The sequence below is a fragment of the Rhineura floridana genome, chromosome 5 (assembly GCF_030035675.1).
Source record: "Rhineura floridana isolate rRhiFlo1 chromosome 5, rRhiFlo1.hap2, whole genome shotgun sequence".
Classification (NCBI taxonomy): domain Eukaryota; kingdom Metazoa; phylum Chordata; class Lepidosauria; order Squamata; family Rhineuridae; genus Rhineura; species Rhineura floridana.
Genome location: NC_084484.1, coordinates 26,757,541 through 26,773,942, shown reverse-complemented (window position 1 = coordinate 26,773,942; position 16,402 = coordinate 26,757,541). Strand labels below are relative to the sequence as shown.

Below are 16,402 nucleotides of genomic sequence, written 5' to 3'. Positions count from 1 at the left end.
TAACTGGTGTTTGAATAATGCTTCTTCTTTCAGTGTTGTTTTCCAGTTTAAGAGTTCAAAGAAATCAAATAATGGTACAGATGTTAATGCGGGTCAGATCCCTCAGTTATTATACAGGTACTGCTTTATTATTATTTTTGTCCCCTTTGAAACAGGGATAGATATTGGGGAAGAAGAGGGAGATTTAATACAATGTTAAGTGGAACTTTATTCTTATAGTCAGTATTGCAGTTCTGTAACTTGTTCTGTTTGATGAAGATGTAGTGATCATTCACCTAATCTTTTATTTCATTTGTATTCCATCCTTCTTTCAGGGAGCTCAGGGTGGCATATATAGGGCTTTCTCATGTTTTCCTCTACCCTTAAAACTCTTGCACTAGTTTAGTCTGAGAAATAGTGACTGTCCCAAATGTACCTAGTGAACATTATAGCTGTTTAAGCATAGTCCTGCTCTGGATTTCTTCCAGTTGCCACCACCGCTGCCTGCAACTGCATCCCCTTGCATGAAGTAGAATACTGTTTGAGAGGGGTCCCCTGATCCTGAGAGCAGCTTGAAGGAGCACAGTCTCTGCAGTTAGGAGGTGGAGGTGTAAAAGCCCTATTCCATGGGCAGATCCTAGCAGTTTTTTGGATCTAAACTCTTTTGTCTACTGCATGCTCTATATCTTTTTGAAGAATCAGATCCTTACTGTAGATTATAATAATCTATAGCAAGGCTTGGCAGCATGAAGAGAGATTCTCTTGTCCAGAGAATTAGAAAAGCATAGCATTTTACTGAATGAACAAATTCAGAATCAAGATTGCCTGGTATCCTTTGAAAAATCAGATTTACAGCTAAAACAACAGTGTGTTCTCCAGAGAGATTCCATATGAATTGATATAGTGTACAAATGTTTATTTCTATAAAATCTACTTCTAGGCTCTAGACTAGGGTCTAGAGTGAAGGAGTACGGGATGATAATTTCCCCCCTTTTTGCTTCCAGACTGCCAACAAGTGATGGCAGTGCATCAAAAGGAAAACAGCAAACAAGTGAGCCTGTGCATATTTTAAAGCGCTCTTTTGCAAGAACTGTCTCAGTGGTGAGTATCAGTCTGTGTAGTCCATGTTTGTGTGTGTTGCATACAAGGATCGTCCTATCTTATCCTATCATCTAGAACTGGCTAATAGAATGTAGTCTGAATAATATTTTAAATCGATGTTCCATTGTCCAAAGTGAAAATATTTTGCGTAACCTTTCACTTATCTCACGGAATGAATGCATATGCATTTTGAAGTAAATTTCAGAGTGATATCAGAATTGAAGAACATGGTCCTTATTTTCCTCATTTGGTATTCATATTCATTTCTTAATGCAATGAATAATTTCTTTCCACAGAGAAAATGCCATTCCCTGTGCATTCCTCCTTTTTAGATATTTTTGAGGCCACATTAAGATATAGTTTCCAATGCCAGATTCTGCAACCTGGATATGTTACGTAAATTGAGCATTGTAAAACAAAAATGTCAAGGATAGTAAATGTGAATAAATATATTGAATTTATATGTCAGTCTATCTGTACACAATATCAAATGTCCAGAAATTAAGAAACAGACATTCAAAAAGTGAACCTATAACCAGATACCGGTATTGCAGAGTTTGATTGTTTTTGGTTTTATTATATTCTGTTTCTTTGGATTTGTGTATAAGATTTTTATTTTATATAATTAAACATTTTAAATTACATCTCATTCCCTCGTGGACATTTGATATTTTTTTATATATGTAGATACATAGATAGGCAGGTAGATTCAGAACACTTATTCAAATTTACTACCTTTGACTTTTTTGTTTTATGACACAGATTTTACAGTCAGGGTTCAATTCTCTGTTTTTCTCTTTGTTGCTTGTTTTATGGAAATTTAGCATGACAGCCTGTTATGTTCTGTTTTTGTTAGTCCCAAAATATTAGGAAAGTTACTCAGCAACCTTCTTTAGTTTCTGAGATCAGTAGCCCTTGCCTAGACACTTTCAAGTATATCTTTGCAGCTAGAAACTTTTTTAAAATGAAAGCTGAGATTCTAAGGAAATTGCATATGTGCTTATTACAACATTCTCCTTTTTTTCTGCACTTGCATTTACTTTCAGAATGAACATGAATAGACATAGTTCTACTTTAAAACCAAGTAATCAGTTCAATAAGGAAAATCTATATGTCCATGTAGGTCAAAGATAGGGAATCTGTGGCCCTCTGCATGTTGTTGGACTTCTGCTCTTGTCATCCCTGACCGTTATGCATGCTGGCTGTAGTTGATTAGTGTTGGAGTCCAACATCATCTAGAGAACCACAGGTTTCCTATCCCGGCTGTAGAAAAAGGGAAGAAAACCACCCATGCCTGCACAAATCCTTTCTGTCAAATACAACATTCAATTTGATCCTGGAGTTATTTATCCATCAGCATCTTTCATAGTATGTTGTCTTTGTATAAGTCAGACTCGAGGGTATCCATTTGTTCCCACTAATTTGGTGTTCCCCAAAAGTTTTGAATTGATGGGGTGTGGATTCTGAATTGCTTCTGTCTTGTGCCGTTCCCTTCCCCACCAGCAATAATTAGTTCCATAGGTGAATGTGTAGAGATTCTCCTGCTTCGTTGTAAGTAGTTTACTGACAAATGTGGATCTGTGGACTGTCCTACAATCTGACACTGGCATTAGAAGAGGAACAGAAAAGGAAATCACTTCATTTGAAGGGGTTTTTTATGTTTGCTTTTTGTCACCTTGTTTCTTTCATAACTTCTCTTGAAACAGGAGTGTTTTGAATCACTATTGAACATTCTTCATTGGAGCTGGACAACCTTAGTGTTAGGAGTAGAAGAGCTTCGAGGGTTGAAAGGGTTCCAGTACACAGCCACCCTTTTGGATTTAGAAAGGCTGCGATTCGTTGGCACTTGTTGCTTGAGGTTACTGCGTGTCTACACATGTGAGATATATCCCATGTCAGGTAACATGCTCAGTTTTAAGTAAGTACATGACACTCAAATTTTCAAGTGCTCATTTACCGGAAAGTTAATTCATCTCATGATGGTAAATAAAGCAAATCTGAAATCTCCTAGCTACTGGCCTGAGAAAATGTAAGCCCATTTTCAGTATATGTTATTGGAGACATTTACTATGTAACATTTACTATGTTATGTAACGTTTACTATGTTATGTAACATTTACTATGTTTCCTCTTCTGTGAAATCAATTTATTGGATTGGATTACTATTACCAGTTTTGTTAATAATCGTCTTTCTTTTTCTAGCTACTACAAAAGCTGTTGTTGAAGAAACTAGCAAGCTGGCAGATTGTATTGGGAAGACTAGAACCTTACTAAGAAAAATTTTATCTGAAGGAGTTGATCACTGTATGATAAAGCTAGACAACGACCCCCAAGGGTATCTCACTCAGCCACTGAGTCTTCTAGAAGCTGTTCTTCAGGAGTGTCATAACACTTTCACAGCCTGTTTTCACTCATTCTATCCAACACCAGCTCTACAGTGGGCTTGCCTTTGTGACTTGCTAAATTGTTTAGATCAGGTACTAAAAAGTCTTTTCCTATAATTTTCTTTAGAGTACAGAAGCAGTGTTGTGCAATCTCCACATAATGCTTTCAAACACATACAGCAGCTTTGCCAGAAAGATGAAACGTTTGATAGCTCAGTCTTTCCCTTGTGCATGACATATAGTGACTTTCTAAATGTTCATCTGTCCTATGACTAATGCCTCCAGTTTTCAGTGAGGTACCTGCAAATTCTTACATCTCCCATGCATGTAAGATGATCTCAGGTGAGACTTGAGCACCACCTTGCAGTCAAAGGTAGAATAACTGGTCTTGATTTTGCAGTCTGCTCTAGCCCTCCTTTACGTAAAGAGGACAGTTCTTATTCTGCCTTTCACCAGTGTGGTCTTATCTGTGCTCTCTCCTGTTGCTAGGGTTAAGACCTGTATTACATTGTGTTCTCTGTCTTTCGTGACTTTCTGTGAGTTCCTGATCTTTTCCTATCTGTTTCCTCTGTGCTTTGTTTTTAAAAAACCCTGCTCTGCTGCTTCTCCGATTCCCGCTTCTCAGAGTGTACCAATCCAGCCTTCCTTGCTCTCCAACCTTCTCTGTCCTCAGCCTTCCTCATTCTCCTCAACCTTTCCCAATCCAGACTCTTCCACCCTCCACGTTCTCTGCCAATCCTCCAACTCTTTCGCTTCTCCCGCTCATCCGTAAAAGTCTCTTTACTGCCTTCCTATCCACAAAGGCTAAAATGAGAAATTTTCAATTTTGTACATTATTCAAAAAAGACAATTGCAAGAAAATTTTGAACGTTTGAAAATATGAAGCTACAAATTTGTTTGCCAGTGATGCGAAATACAAGAAGGAACCAGAAAGCAGTTACAGGTGGAGGAGAGGAGTAAGGAGATAATCCTTCACCCATTCTCTTCCCCTGTTCTTCTTTATCCCACTAGCTTCCAGTTCTCTCTTTGTTACTCCCACATTAGCCTGCCTGTCACTACCACACCTTGCTGTCCCTTTCCCATTGCCTTCTTCTCTTTACTTCCTCCAGTAGATTGCTTTCTTCAGTTCAGCCAGCAAATCTTCTTATCCTGGCAGGCTGAGAACCAGTGCCTGCATCCGCCCCCCCCCCTTTTCAGAGACATTCCTTAGTGGCATAAGGGATGTTCATATGCGCAGCCTTCAGCCCATTGCCATTTTAAGGGCAGGAGATGGGGACTTATTTCAACACTACTCTCTCAACAGAAAAAAAAGTAGGGGATGACTTCTGTCAGTAGTGACCCCTTCATTCCACCATGCATCCATTTCCTGTTTTGTGCTTTTATAATCTGTGTACAGGACACTAAAGGTTATAAATTTTTATTATAGCACACATTGACATGAAATGGTTACAAAACAGTAATGACATTACAGAAAAAGCTGTACCTCCTCTTTTTTAATTGTTCCGACTATATCATTTTTACAAGTATTTTTTTTAAGGATATCCAGGAAGCAAACTTCAAGACTTCAAGCAGTAGGCTTCTTGCAGCTGTAATGTCAGCCTTGTGTCATACATCGGTGAAACTGACATCCATCTTTCCTATTGCTTATGATGGAGAAGTCTTACTACATTCTATGGTGAAACAAGTTAGCACTGAGAATGACTCTGCACTGGCCCATCGGTTTCCTCTTTTGGTAGCACACATGGAAAAACTTAGTCAGGTGAGTATTGGCTGCAAAAGCACATACAGTGTAACAATCTCTAGCAAAGTTAGATTGCTCTCCGCATTTACAACAGATCCTCAGTACAATACATAAGTACAATAGATCAGTAATGACTTTTTAAAAATATTATGCTGAGCATGCTTACTGGAATAAAAATTCTTTAGAAAAAAATCCAGGCTGCTTTTCATGACATCTTCCTGTCTATACTAGTTATACATTTTGTTTTCATTTAATCTGAACTATCATATGCCAGAAAACAATTGTAGTTTGTAAACTATGCCCTAAGTATTGCATTCAATGTTCTGCACATGTAAACACACTGTGTTGGACCCCATACTAACCATGCTCTGGATGGGGTCACACTCCCTCTGAAGGACCAGGTCTGTAGCCTAGGGGTACTCCTAGATTCATCTTTGTCACTAAAGGCTCAGGTATCCTCTGTGGCTAGGAGTGCCTTTTACCAGCTTTGTCTGGTTCGTCAGCCAAGGCCATTCCTGGACAAGGATAGCCTGACTTCTGTAGTACATGCATTGGTAACCTCGAGGCTGGATTACTGCAACGTGCTCTATGTGGGGCTGCCGTTGGCCCTGGTTTGGAAGCTGCAGCTGGTGCAAAATGTGGTGGCCAGATTGCTAATGGGAGCAGTTGGCCGACAACATGTGACACCACTTTTAAAACATCTGAACTGGCTGCCCATTCACTACTGAGCCAGGTTCAAGGTCCTTGTATTAATTTACAAAGCTCTGAACAGCTTAGGTCCATGGTATTTTGAGGACCGCATGAACTCTTATATCCCAGCTCAATCACTGAGATCCTCTGCAGGATCATCCCTCGATGCACAGTCATCCCTCGAGTAGGCGAGGCTCATTTAACATCGACAGAGCCTTCAGTGTAATTGTCCCAGTTCTCTGGAATGCTCTGCCAACATAGATTCAGCAGGCACGTTCTGTTTTAACGTTTAAGCACCTGATGACTTTTTAAGTGCCTGTTCTGCCAGGCTTATGCAGGCAATTAAGAAGATGCTCTTTTTGTAACAGTTGACCTTTGTTTTTATTGCATTTTTCATGTTTTTATTCTATGGTGGTGGTCGTTTTTAACATGTTGTAAATCGCTTTTTAATGAAATAGTGGTATACAAATATTTAAATAAATAAGCATAGTTCCACTTATAGGACACTTTTGTGGGTGGGAGACATCCTATTTTTGCTCCTTCCTCCTTTTCCCTGTAGCCTTTGAAAAGCTGCTTTGGAGGGTTGTGGATGTTGTCCAGAATACAAGTGATGTAGGACTGCAGGAGGAAATGGGATTGGGGAAAATTACCTCCATTTGTGGAAGGGCATGCTTGGAGCTAAACTAATCACAGCACAAGATTATTAACATGACCATGTAATGAGTTTACAATTGGTTGTTAACTGTTACATCTCAAAAGCATTCTACTGTTAATAGGAATTGGTGTATAACAGTAATGAACATCAGAGCCCCATGGAACTTATTTTTTATTTAAAATTTATATACTGCTTGATTGGAACAAAGCCTATAAGTGGTTTACAAGAAATATTAACATTATCAATAAAAAAGTGAAAAACAAGTAATTAAAACATTTAAAAGACAATTAAAATCAATAGTAAACTAAAAATTGATTAAAACACATCAACGTATGTGTCTCAATAGGCTTGTCTAAACAGAAATATTTTAAGCAAGCACTGCAAATGTAGCAAAGGCGCCTGCCTGATTTAAATAGGCAGTGAGTGCCAAAGAACAGGTGCTGCCACACTAAAAGAACCATTCGTTACAAGTGTAGAATTGATATGATGTGGCACCTGTTGCAGTGCCAGTTCCCCAGATTGAAGTGGTCAATTGGGCACATGGGAGGTAAGACGATTCCACAAATAAACTGCTCTGAGCTGTTAAAGGTTTTATATACCAATATTAACATCTTGAATTTGGCCTGGTAACAAATCGGCAACCAGTGCAGATTCTGAGCAGAGGTGTTATAGGCTGACAGGTCTCGCTCCTGTCAACAGACGTGCTGCAGCATTCTGCACTAACTGCAGTTGCTAGGTCAAGCGCAAGGGAAGCCCCACATTGTAATCCAATCTTGAAGTCGCCAGTGCCTGAACTACTGTGGTCCAATTCTTCTGGTCCAGGAACAGTCATAGCTGATGTACCAGGCGCAGCATGCCCTTCTATAAACATGCAAGATCTGTGGCATGTTGGATATAATGGGTTCATAGATTAAACATCAACTTAATTAGCTAGGAAGAGAAGCTACAATTGTACAATATGTGTAATGTTCCATAACCAAGCATGCATCCTTCTAATGTGGTAATTTTTACTTCTTGCTAGGGCAGGATAGCCAGTGTGTTGCCCTCCTGATGTTGCTGAATTATAACTCTCATCATACCTAACCATTTGCCATGCTGCTTGGGTCCAATGGGAGTTGTAGTCCATTACATCTGAATAACACCATGTTGGCTATCCCTGGATAATGGCATATTTCTTAACATTCATAACCTTTCAAGATTTAACACCTCACTTTCTGTAGATATGGACAAGTTCACACAAGGCTGTTCATCTAATACATTAACCAACATTGAGATGACTCTAAAATGTAAAACAACCATCCCATGCCAAATATTTGACACATAATCTGAAACATTGTAATTTTCAGTGGTTCAGAAGTGCAGCTTTGAATCGTAGTGATTTTAAATGCATGTGTGTGAATCAGCCCTATTTTATAGGTAATGTTAAATGAGCAATTCACTTCTGATCTGTCAGTTCATTTTACAGAATGAAGAAAATATCTCGGGGATGACAAGCTTTCGTGAAGTGCTTGAGAAGATGCTGGTTATTGTTGTGTTGCCAGTAAGAAACAGCCTTAGGCGTGAAAATGAACTATTCTCTGCACATCTGGTTTCTAATACCTGTGGATTACTTGCAAGTATTGTGAGTGAACTCACAGCTTCTGCGCTGGGATCGGAGGTAATGTTCATTCATAACCCCATTGTCTCTGGATAGCTCAGTGCATGCTAAAATAACGCTACAGTAAGACAGTATATCCATATATAGATACTTTTCTTTCATGATGTTTGAATCACGTTTTATTCCTGAAATAGTGCTGACAATTTAAAAGTTGCCATGCAATTTGTCTGATACTGTGCTAGTCACACAAATGGAGGTGTTCCTCATTGCTTTAGTCATTTTTTTGTAGAGATCGGTAACTAAACAGTTCACTGATAATGGATCATTATATTAACAATACTTGATAGGACATTTTAATTCATGCAAGTTGAGTTAGAAGCGAGGGTCTAATTTAACATAAACTTAAATTAGGTTTTTCTCTGTTAATTCTGTTCTGATTGCTGCTTTGCTTTTTTTCAGATTGATGGACTTAACTCTCTTCATTCTGTCAAATCAAGCCCAAATAGATTCACAAAAACAAGCCAAGGAAGAAGCTGGAATACTGGGAATGGGTCCCCTGATGCAATTTGCTTCTCTGTGGACAAACCTGGTGTTATTGTTGTAGGATTCTCTGTCTATGGAGGAGGAGGAATCCATGAATATGAACTGGAAGTACTAGTTGATGATGTATGTACTTCACAGTTGTTCATGAAAAGTTCCCACAATTCAACAGTGATGTTGCCTTCACTGCTAGAATAATAATAAAAAATCCATATTAAACTATTTTAATTCTTAAGCATCTTCTTATCCAGTTTTCTGTCTCCAGTAGTCTCAGCCAGGAGTTTTCGGTCATAGGAGTTCTGAGCCCCACCTGACAACAACGAGACACAGTTTAAATTTAATGTATATATCCCCCTTTCCCCTTCTCTATTGTATAATATATGCCAGATTTTGGGGGAGGCAGAATAGGGGGCTGGAGATCCCTAGTATAATTCATAGGATTTGCAGTAATCTACAATTTCCAGGATTATTGAGGGGGCTATGACAATGAAACTAGGTAAAAATCTACATTTGTAGTATAGATATGCTATCTTTCTTTCTCTCCCTGCCCCCATTTTTATACTTCTCTTGAAATAAAGAAAGTGATAATGTTAATTTAGATCACAAATCACCAATGGTAGGTCAGGAATGTAGTAGTGCTTTTTCAAATGGCTCTGATGGTTTGGTCTTGATGTAACAATACTCCAATGACTGGAGTGGGGGCAGGGGAGATATAAAACATGCCTGTTTATAGATTTATTACTTATCTTTTGAAATTTTTAGGCAAAACTAGGATATTTGTGAACTCGGAAAAAGAGGGATGTTACCTTTGATCCTTAGACCAGTGCAGATATTCAGTCTCACGCTCTATTTGCCTTGAGAAATCAGGATTATGCCAGCCTGCCTCAGATGTCATGATGCCCCTGCCCTTCCTCGGCTTGATAATTCTGCATTCCTCTCACAGAGCTACAATTCCCAAAGTTCCCTGGGAAGAGGGATTGATTGTTAAACCACTCTAAAAATTGTAACTCTGTGATGGGAACATAGGTCTCCCGACAACTCTCAGCACCCTTAACAAACTACAGTTCCCAAGATTCTCTGGGGAAAGCCAATTAAAGTGGTACGATAATGCTTTAAATGTATAGTGCAGATGGGGTGTAAGAGAGGTGGCATCATGCAAGTGTTTTAGGAGGCAGTTCCAAATATATGAGACAGTAAGGGAGACTTTTTTGACAGAGCAGATGATCTTTGGATGGTGGAGCTAGATGAGTGATGATAATGGAATATATCAGGATATTTTTTACATAACAGTTAAAAATTGACTTGTGCTTTTTAAAATTTAGAGTGATCATACAGGAGATTCAACTCATTCTCATAGATGGACATCTCTAGAGTTAGTTAAAGGAACATATACTACAGATGACTCCCCAAGTGATATTGCTGAAATTAAACTTGACAAAGTTGTTCCCTTGAAGGTAAACTATTTTTTGCATCTGAAAAGTATGTCTACATTATACTTATTTACTTTATCATATTCAATATATTATATGCCACTTAATAATGTAGTCTTCGAGGGCGATGGACTTCTCCACTCAGTAGCACCACTTAGACACTATTTCCAAATCTAGCAAGCTATTTTTTTAAAAGCTTTTATTAGTATTTTTATTTCAGAATATTTTAAAGGGTAAATCGTAATAACAAAAATTGCCACTGATAAAGCTGTGTTCAGGAAGGCCACTCCAGTATATTTTATATGATGTAGTGGTTAAGGTGTTGGACTACAACCTGGGAGACCAGGGTTCGAATCCCCACACAGCCATGAAGCTCACTGGGTGACTTTGGGCCAGTCACTGCCTCTCAGCCTCAAAGGGAGGCAATGCTAAACCTCCTCTGAATATCACCTACCATGAAAACCCTATTCATAGGGTCACCATAAGTTGGAAACGACTTGAAGGCAGTCCCATTTCATTTCATCATGTATAAAATAAAGATAATTGTGCTTCGGAGTACACTGAATAAAAATGTTAATTGAACCAGGAATGCTGAAGAAAGTAATGAAACATACACGAACTTAAATTAGATAACTTTTATTCTGCCCTTAAAACTCTCAGGACAGCTCACATATACAAATAATCAAGGAAAATATTGCCGCTTAGTTCAATATTGTGTGCTTTCCTGTTTTAATTTGAAGGAAAATGTGAAATACGCAGTCCGTTTGAGGAACTATGGGAGTCGCACAGCTAATGGAGATGGAGGAATGACGACTGTCCAGTGTCCAGATGGTGTAACTTTTACTTTCAGTACATGTAGTCTGAGCAGTAATGGCACAAATCAAACACGAGGGCAGATTCCACAAATTCTATATTACAGGTATGTATTATACCATTGAATTATGTGAATTTTGTTTGATTTTGTATTTGTAAAGTGCTGAAACTGCAAAATCAGTTACACACCTAAATAAAAGTAAATGTATTACGCTGTAGAGATGTTGCGGCACAGGGGTTGCTGTTTTCTAAAAAGAGCTATCAGTAAAAGCCATAAAAGCCTGACATGAAGATACGAAACACACACACACAAACACACCACCACCACCACCCCCTTCTGTTCGTTGATATTTTCTGAAAAGCGTAGCATTCTTTGTTAGCACACTTAACTTAATACTCTTGAAACATTTGTGGCTTTTTTGTTTCATTTTCCAGAAGTGAGTATGATGGTGATCTACAGTCACAGCTCTTAAGTAAAGCCAATGAAGAAGATAAAAATTGTAGCAGAGCACTTTCTGTTGTGAGTGCTGTGGTACGAGCTGCTAAAGACCTTTTACACAGGGCTCTTGCTGTAGATGGTAAGAATATGTGCAAAAAGGCCTGGATTCTCCTTATACAAGATTAATTTGTGATAGTGAGGTTCTGTACTGTGAATGCTTGCTCTTGAGATCTTTGCTCACCTTATTAAATGTTTGCATGTTATCTTAATAGTTATGTAAATAGTGTAAGAGTTACACGAAGAAGAAGGGTAATATTCAAATATTTTATCTTAAGCCAGGGGTGGCTAGCCCATGTAGCTTCTGGCCCTCCAATTTTTTGGTTCCCCTACCATGACCCCCCCAAAGTTGCCTTAAAAATGTACTCCTTTTTTAAATGACTGCTTCTATGGGCTGCCTGTTGGTTTGCCATGATGCCAAGAAGATTTTTTGTGCCCCTCAAGGTTCTAAAAACAACTAAAAATAATTTTAAAAAAATTACTGACCACTCCTGTGAGTGATTCTGTGCTGCCAACAGTCCAGAAGTCATCCAAGACCTCCAGATGACCCTGAACTGCCTGGCTTCCTGTGGATTCATAGTGCACTTTAGAAAGCACCACCTTCAAGAAACACAGTTCTTGGTTCACCTGTTTGTGTCGTTGAATATGAAAAGAGTAATATTAGTTTCTCCAGAGCAGATAATCAGTTTCTGCAGAGCAGATATCAAAGATACAGGCAGCTGTAGAGGATGTTTTACACAGGACATCAATGAACTTGGTGAACTTCGTGAAGATCTTGGTGCTACTCATGTCTACAATCCACTTGATCCGATGGACAAGACATCACCCTAGGCCACTGAAGTAGACATTGATGGCATAGTGTTACACTTTCACCATACTCATTTTGACAAGCAGTCCCCAGAGGTTTGATCATGGGTCACTGCAGCTCTGTGCCTGAAAAAAGTTAGCCAGCCCCATCTTAAGCCATGATTTTAGATAAATAAGATTTTTTTTTTCATATTTTCCGATACTGCTACTTCCTCCAAACTTTTTGGGTAGTGAGCTGAGGAGAGGACAGGCAGAACAATCTGATGGGCAGCAAAGAGAGGGGCACAGCAAAGTGGCATGACCACTGCCACATCCACAGCCATGTTGCTCATGCCAGCTGGGATGGAAGGGGAGGAGGCAAAACCCAGCTGTGCAAGCCTGGAGCTGGCATCAGAATTAGTCTCAGATTGGGGCCTCATTCTGTCAAGTTACAGCAGTGGGGCCAGGTCAGGATCCAGCAGATCCCATGCCAGCTGGGCCCCTCCTCTGGAATGCCCCATTTGGGGGCTTACCATGGGCTACTAGTGGTACTTTTTGTCAGGTGGTATGGAGAGCTCTGCAGCGGTGGAGTGAGGGCTTGGATTGCAGCCTCATTCTACCCCACTGTACATGTAGTGATTGTCCCAGGTACGTTTTGAAATGCATTTCCATTATCATTACTTGCATGGATTGGAGGAGAATGTGTAATCTCAGAACTTGCTCTGCTCCTGTATGCAGGTTGAGGCATCAAACATTTAGCTTGGTTGTGCCCTTAATGAATAACTTCATTGTTCTAATCTCTTTACTTATTGTAGTGAGTAGTGAAATGTGACTGGTATCCTTATAGAAGAGTATCTCAGATTTTTTTTCATGTTCCTTGTTGTTGTTTTAGCTGATGACATTCCAGAACTGCTCAGCTCTTCCAGTCTCTTTTCTATGCTCCTTCCTCTTATCATTGCCTATATAGGACCTGTGGCTGCAGCTATTCCCAAGGTATGTTCTTCAAAAACTTGGTAGGTTCACTTATTTTTAGGCCATAAAATTACTTCTGTGAGTTATAAGGATGCCCTTTGCATTTTACTCATGGATCCCTCGTTTATTTTTAGATTCTATGCTGGAGATTATTTGGAAATGGTTAGACTATTTTACATTTAGTTGTACTGAAAAACTCTTCTATGGTTTCTTGTCCTTTGTGGATCACCTATATTTACATTTTGGTCACCGTGTGAAGGATACTTGAAACTTCCAAATTTAACTCCACCATTTCTCCTGTGATTATAATCCAGTGAAGCTATACAGCTCTCAGTGAGAAACAAGTTGGCTGCTCTGGTTAAGTTAATCTTTTTGTTGGACCTAATTATCCAGAATTGTAGCTAAACAGTTCTTAGTTTGAGGATGGAGTATTGGGCACAACTTGTCTACTCAGATGTTTTCTAAATTTACTTTATATACTCTGGAGAGGGGTCGGGGAGAGAATAAGGGTCCAGCTCTTTGTCTAGCTGTCTGGAAAAGATACCAGATCACTTGGCAGAGATACACATTTCTTTTTCATTTTTTAGTGTCAATGTTGTCATACTTATTTAGAAATATACATGTGTTTTTCCCTTGAGTGTAAGATGTCCTCAGGTGGAATGGGCGCTCCCCCTGGGGCTTGAAGGCAGGAATGCAGCTGCTTCTTGCTCACTTCCTCTGAAGCCTCAATTTGTTCCTGCTGTTGCTTGAGAGCAAACACTGGTTCCCACACTATCTTCTCTCTCTCCTGCTCAGGCTCCTTTTGTGTGATTTTTTGTGTGTGACTGTTTTGTGATTGCATTGCCATTACTTAGTGTTTGTGTATTTCCTAACATTGTAGATCTGTTAGTTTCCCTCCCTATTCCTGGTGGGTTTTGGTGTGTGTGTGTGTGGTTCCCCTTCCTCATTGATTGGTTGTGTAGTTTTGTGTCTACCTCCATCATTGTTTAAGAGAGTTAATCCCATAGTAGTTTCCTATGGTGTGGTGATTCTCTGCTCTCTCCCTCTATTTGTTGTGTGTGTGTCTTTTAAAAATCCCCTGAGATTTCTAGTGCTCTCCTCACATCTCAGCTATCTCCATAGATGTGTGCCTCCCTCATTCCCTCTTAGCTCTGGGCCACCAGTTGCAACAGCAATGGGGAAATGGACTCACCAACAACCAGCTGGCCTCTTTGGAATTTTGGCTTTGTCCCAAGGGCACAAAGCAGCAGTTCTGGTGCCACAGTGCCTTAGGTGGGTGGTTGTCTTCTCCTATTTGTGGAAAAGTGGCAACTCAAGTTGGACCACTAGGTCCTCAACACACTCAGGCATGGCTTGAGCCTGGAACTTCAGTCTCAAACATCTCACCTCTTTCTGCCTTCCTTGGTGACATCTAGACAAGAGAAGAGGGAAAAAATACAGTCGGCCATTCAATATCTGAGCATTACAGCTATAGAGGTTGTTCAATGAAACAAAGCCTTCTTTGATGTTTATTCACAATTCTTTCTTATCTTGAAGAGGGACAGCTCTTGGCACACGGTACACCTTCTACCGCAAGTTTCAAATTGAGACCCTGGCTCCCATCATGGAATACCTGCAGCCCCTGGATTTTCTGGCTTCAATTGACTTAAGGAGGCGTACCTTTACATTCCAGCACAGGCTCTACTTGAGATTTTTTTACGCAGGCTGTCATTTCCAAATCAGGATAATGCCCTGCGGACTGCCATGTGTTCGAAGGGTGTTCAGAAAGATAGTGGTCACCCTGCTAGTTTCTCTTCATCTGCAAGGGGGTGAACAACTATCCTTAACTGGATCACCTGTTGCTCAGGACCCCGTCATTGTTCCAGTTATGCTGGAATTGCAGGTGACTCTTGTCTTTGTGAAAGACCATGGTTTTCCATAGGAGGTAGGCCATCAAAGCGGGTAGTGACTCCGCCTATCGTCCGAAGGCAAGAATGTTTCTGAAGTCAAGACTAGGGGCGTCAGGCCCCTCCCACTCTCCAGTTCATTCTTGCCTTCGTACCGAACAAGTTTGATTTTTCTAGCCTAGAATCTTGCTGTCGTTTGTGTTTTCTGTGTTTGTGTTTTTTGGCTGACAGGGTGTGGAGATTTCAGTGTCTGTATTTCACACTTCCCTCTGTCTTGCTTTTTACGTCGTCTGTTTGTTTTCCTGGGGAATCCTTGGGGGAGGTTTTCCCTTGCCTGGGCCGTTTTTTCCTTTTTCTGTTCAGTTTTTAGTATCACGGCCCTCAGAGAGACCGCGGCTGCGGCTCTCTCTTCTCTCAACGGGAGCTTGCGGCTGCAGCTCCCGGCTGATTCGCCGCTTATTCACGTCCCCCACAGGAGCCTGCTCTTGTGGCTCCCTTTTTTCTGGCCGTTTGGGTCACTGCCTCCCCAGTTCGACCGCGGCTTCTCTGTCTTTTTTCACCGGCCTCCCTACGTCCTGACGGAGCCCCTCTACTGGACGTTTGAGCCGTGCTTCACAACTTTGTCTCAGTAGTAGCTGGGTTCCTCAGCTATTCGCCATTACTCCCTTGTCATATCGCCATTTTGATTGATATTCTTCCTGCTCATATTGTGGGCGCCATTTTGTCTGTCCTATTTTCCCGCCCTTTCTGTTCAGTCTATTCCGTACTAACCAAGGGGGGTTTAGCTGGCAAGGGCTCCTTACATGTGTGTTGCAGATAGGATTCCATAGTTCAACGGATTCCTCTACCACACGTCTCCTGCTGTTGGCTCTGGCAACCTTCGGATTAATGTACTTCTGTGACTGCTCTATCAAGGCTGTGGCTGTGCATCAAACTATTTGAACTGTACATTCTGCCCCTCTCGTGGCCGTGTACTAGGCGGCTGATACTGCGCAAGCTGTTTGAACTGGACATTCTGCCCCACTCGTGGCCGTGTCCCAGCCAGTTGCCCCTGTACAAAACACAACTTATTTGAACTGTACATTCTGCCCCCCCCCCGTGGCCGTGTTCCAGGGCGGTCTATACTGTACATTCTGCCCCCTCTGTGGCCGTGTACCAAGCCTGAAGTCTAGTCTGCATTATATTGACGCTGTTACCTCATACATTCTGCCCCCTCTGTGGCCGTGTACCAAGCCTGAACTTTAATCTACATTATATAGACGCTGTTACCATCGTACATTCTGCCCCCTCTGTGGCCGTGTACTTAGCCATCTGCCAGTGCATTCTACCCCC

General features: G+C 40.6%; 1 protein-coding gene across 22 annotated transcripts in view; it reads left to right on the top strand.

Moving 5' to 3' along the window:
* The window catches only part of MYCBP2 (MYC binding protein 2), a 232,347-nt gene that overhangs the window by 87,737 nt on the left and 128,208 nt on the right, over positions 1–16,402 (top strand). For 12 of the 22 annotated variants that reach the window (XM_061630037.1, XM_061630046.1, XM_061630050.1 and 9 more), the window contains 11 exons: positions 34–117; positions 984–1,080; positions 2,787–2,979; positions 3,283–3,557; positions 5,002–5,223; positions 8,004–8,207; positions 8,607–8,813; positions 10,010–10,141; positions 10,858–11,036; positions 11,366–11,508; positions 13,105–13,205. In XM_061630037.1, coding sequence (XP_061486021.1) covers positions 34–117; positions 984–1,080; positions 2,787–2,979; positions 3,283–3,557; positions 5,002–5,223; positions 8,004–8,207; positions 8,607–8,813; positions 10,010–10,141; positions 10,858–11,036; positions 11,366–11,508; positions 13,105–13,205 — 1,837 coding nt within the window. The remainder of the gene's footprint in view (positions 1–33; positions 118–983; positions 1,081–2,786; positions 2,980–3,282; positions 3,558–5,001; positions 5,224–8,003; positions 8,208–8,606; positions 8,814–10,009; positions 10,142–10,857; positions 11,037–11,365; positions 11,509–13,104; positions 13,206–16,402) is intronic. The other 10 variants (XM_061630059.1, XM_061630058.1, XM_061630055.1 and 7 more) reach the window with 3 other exon arrangements.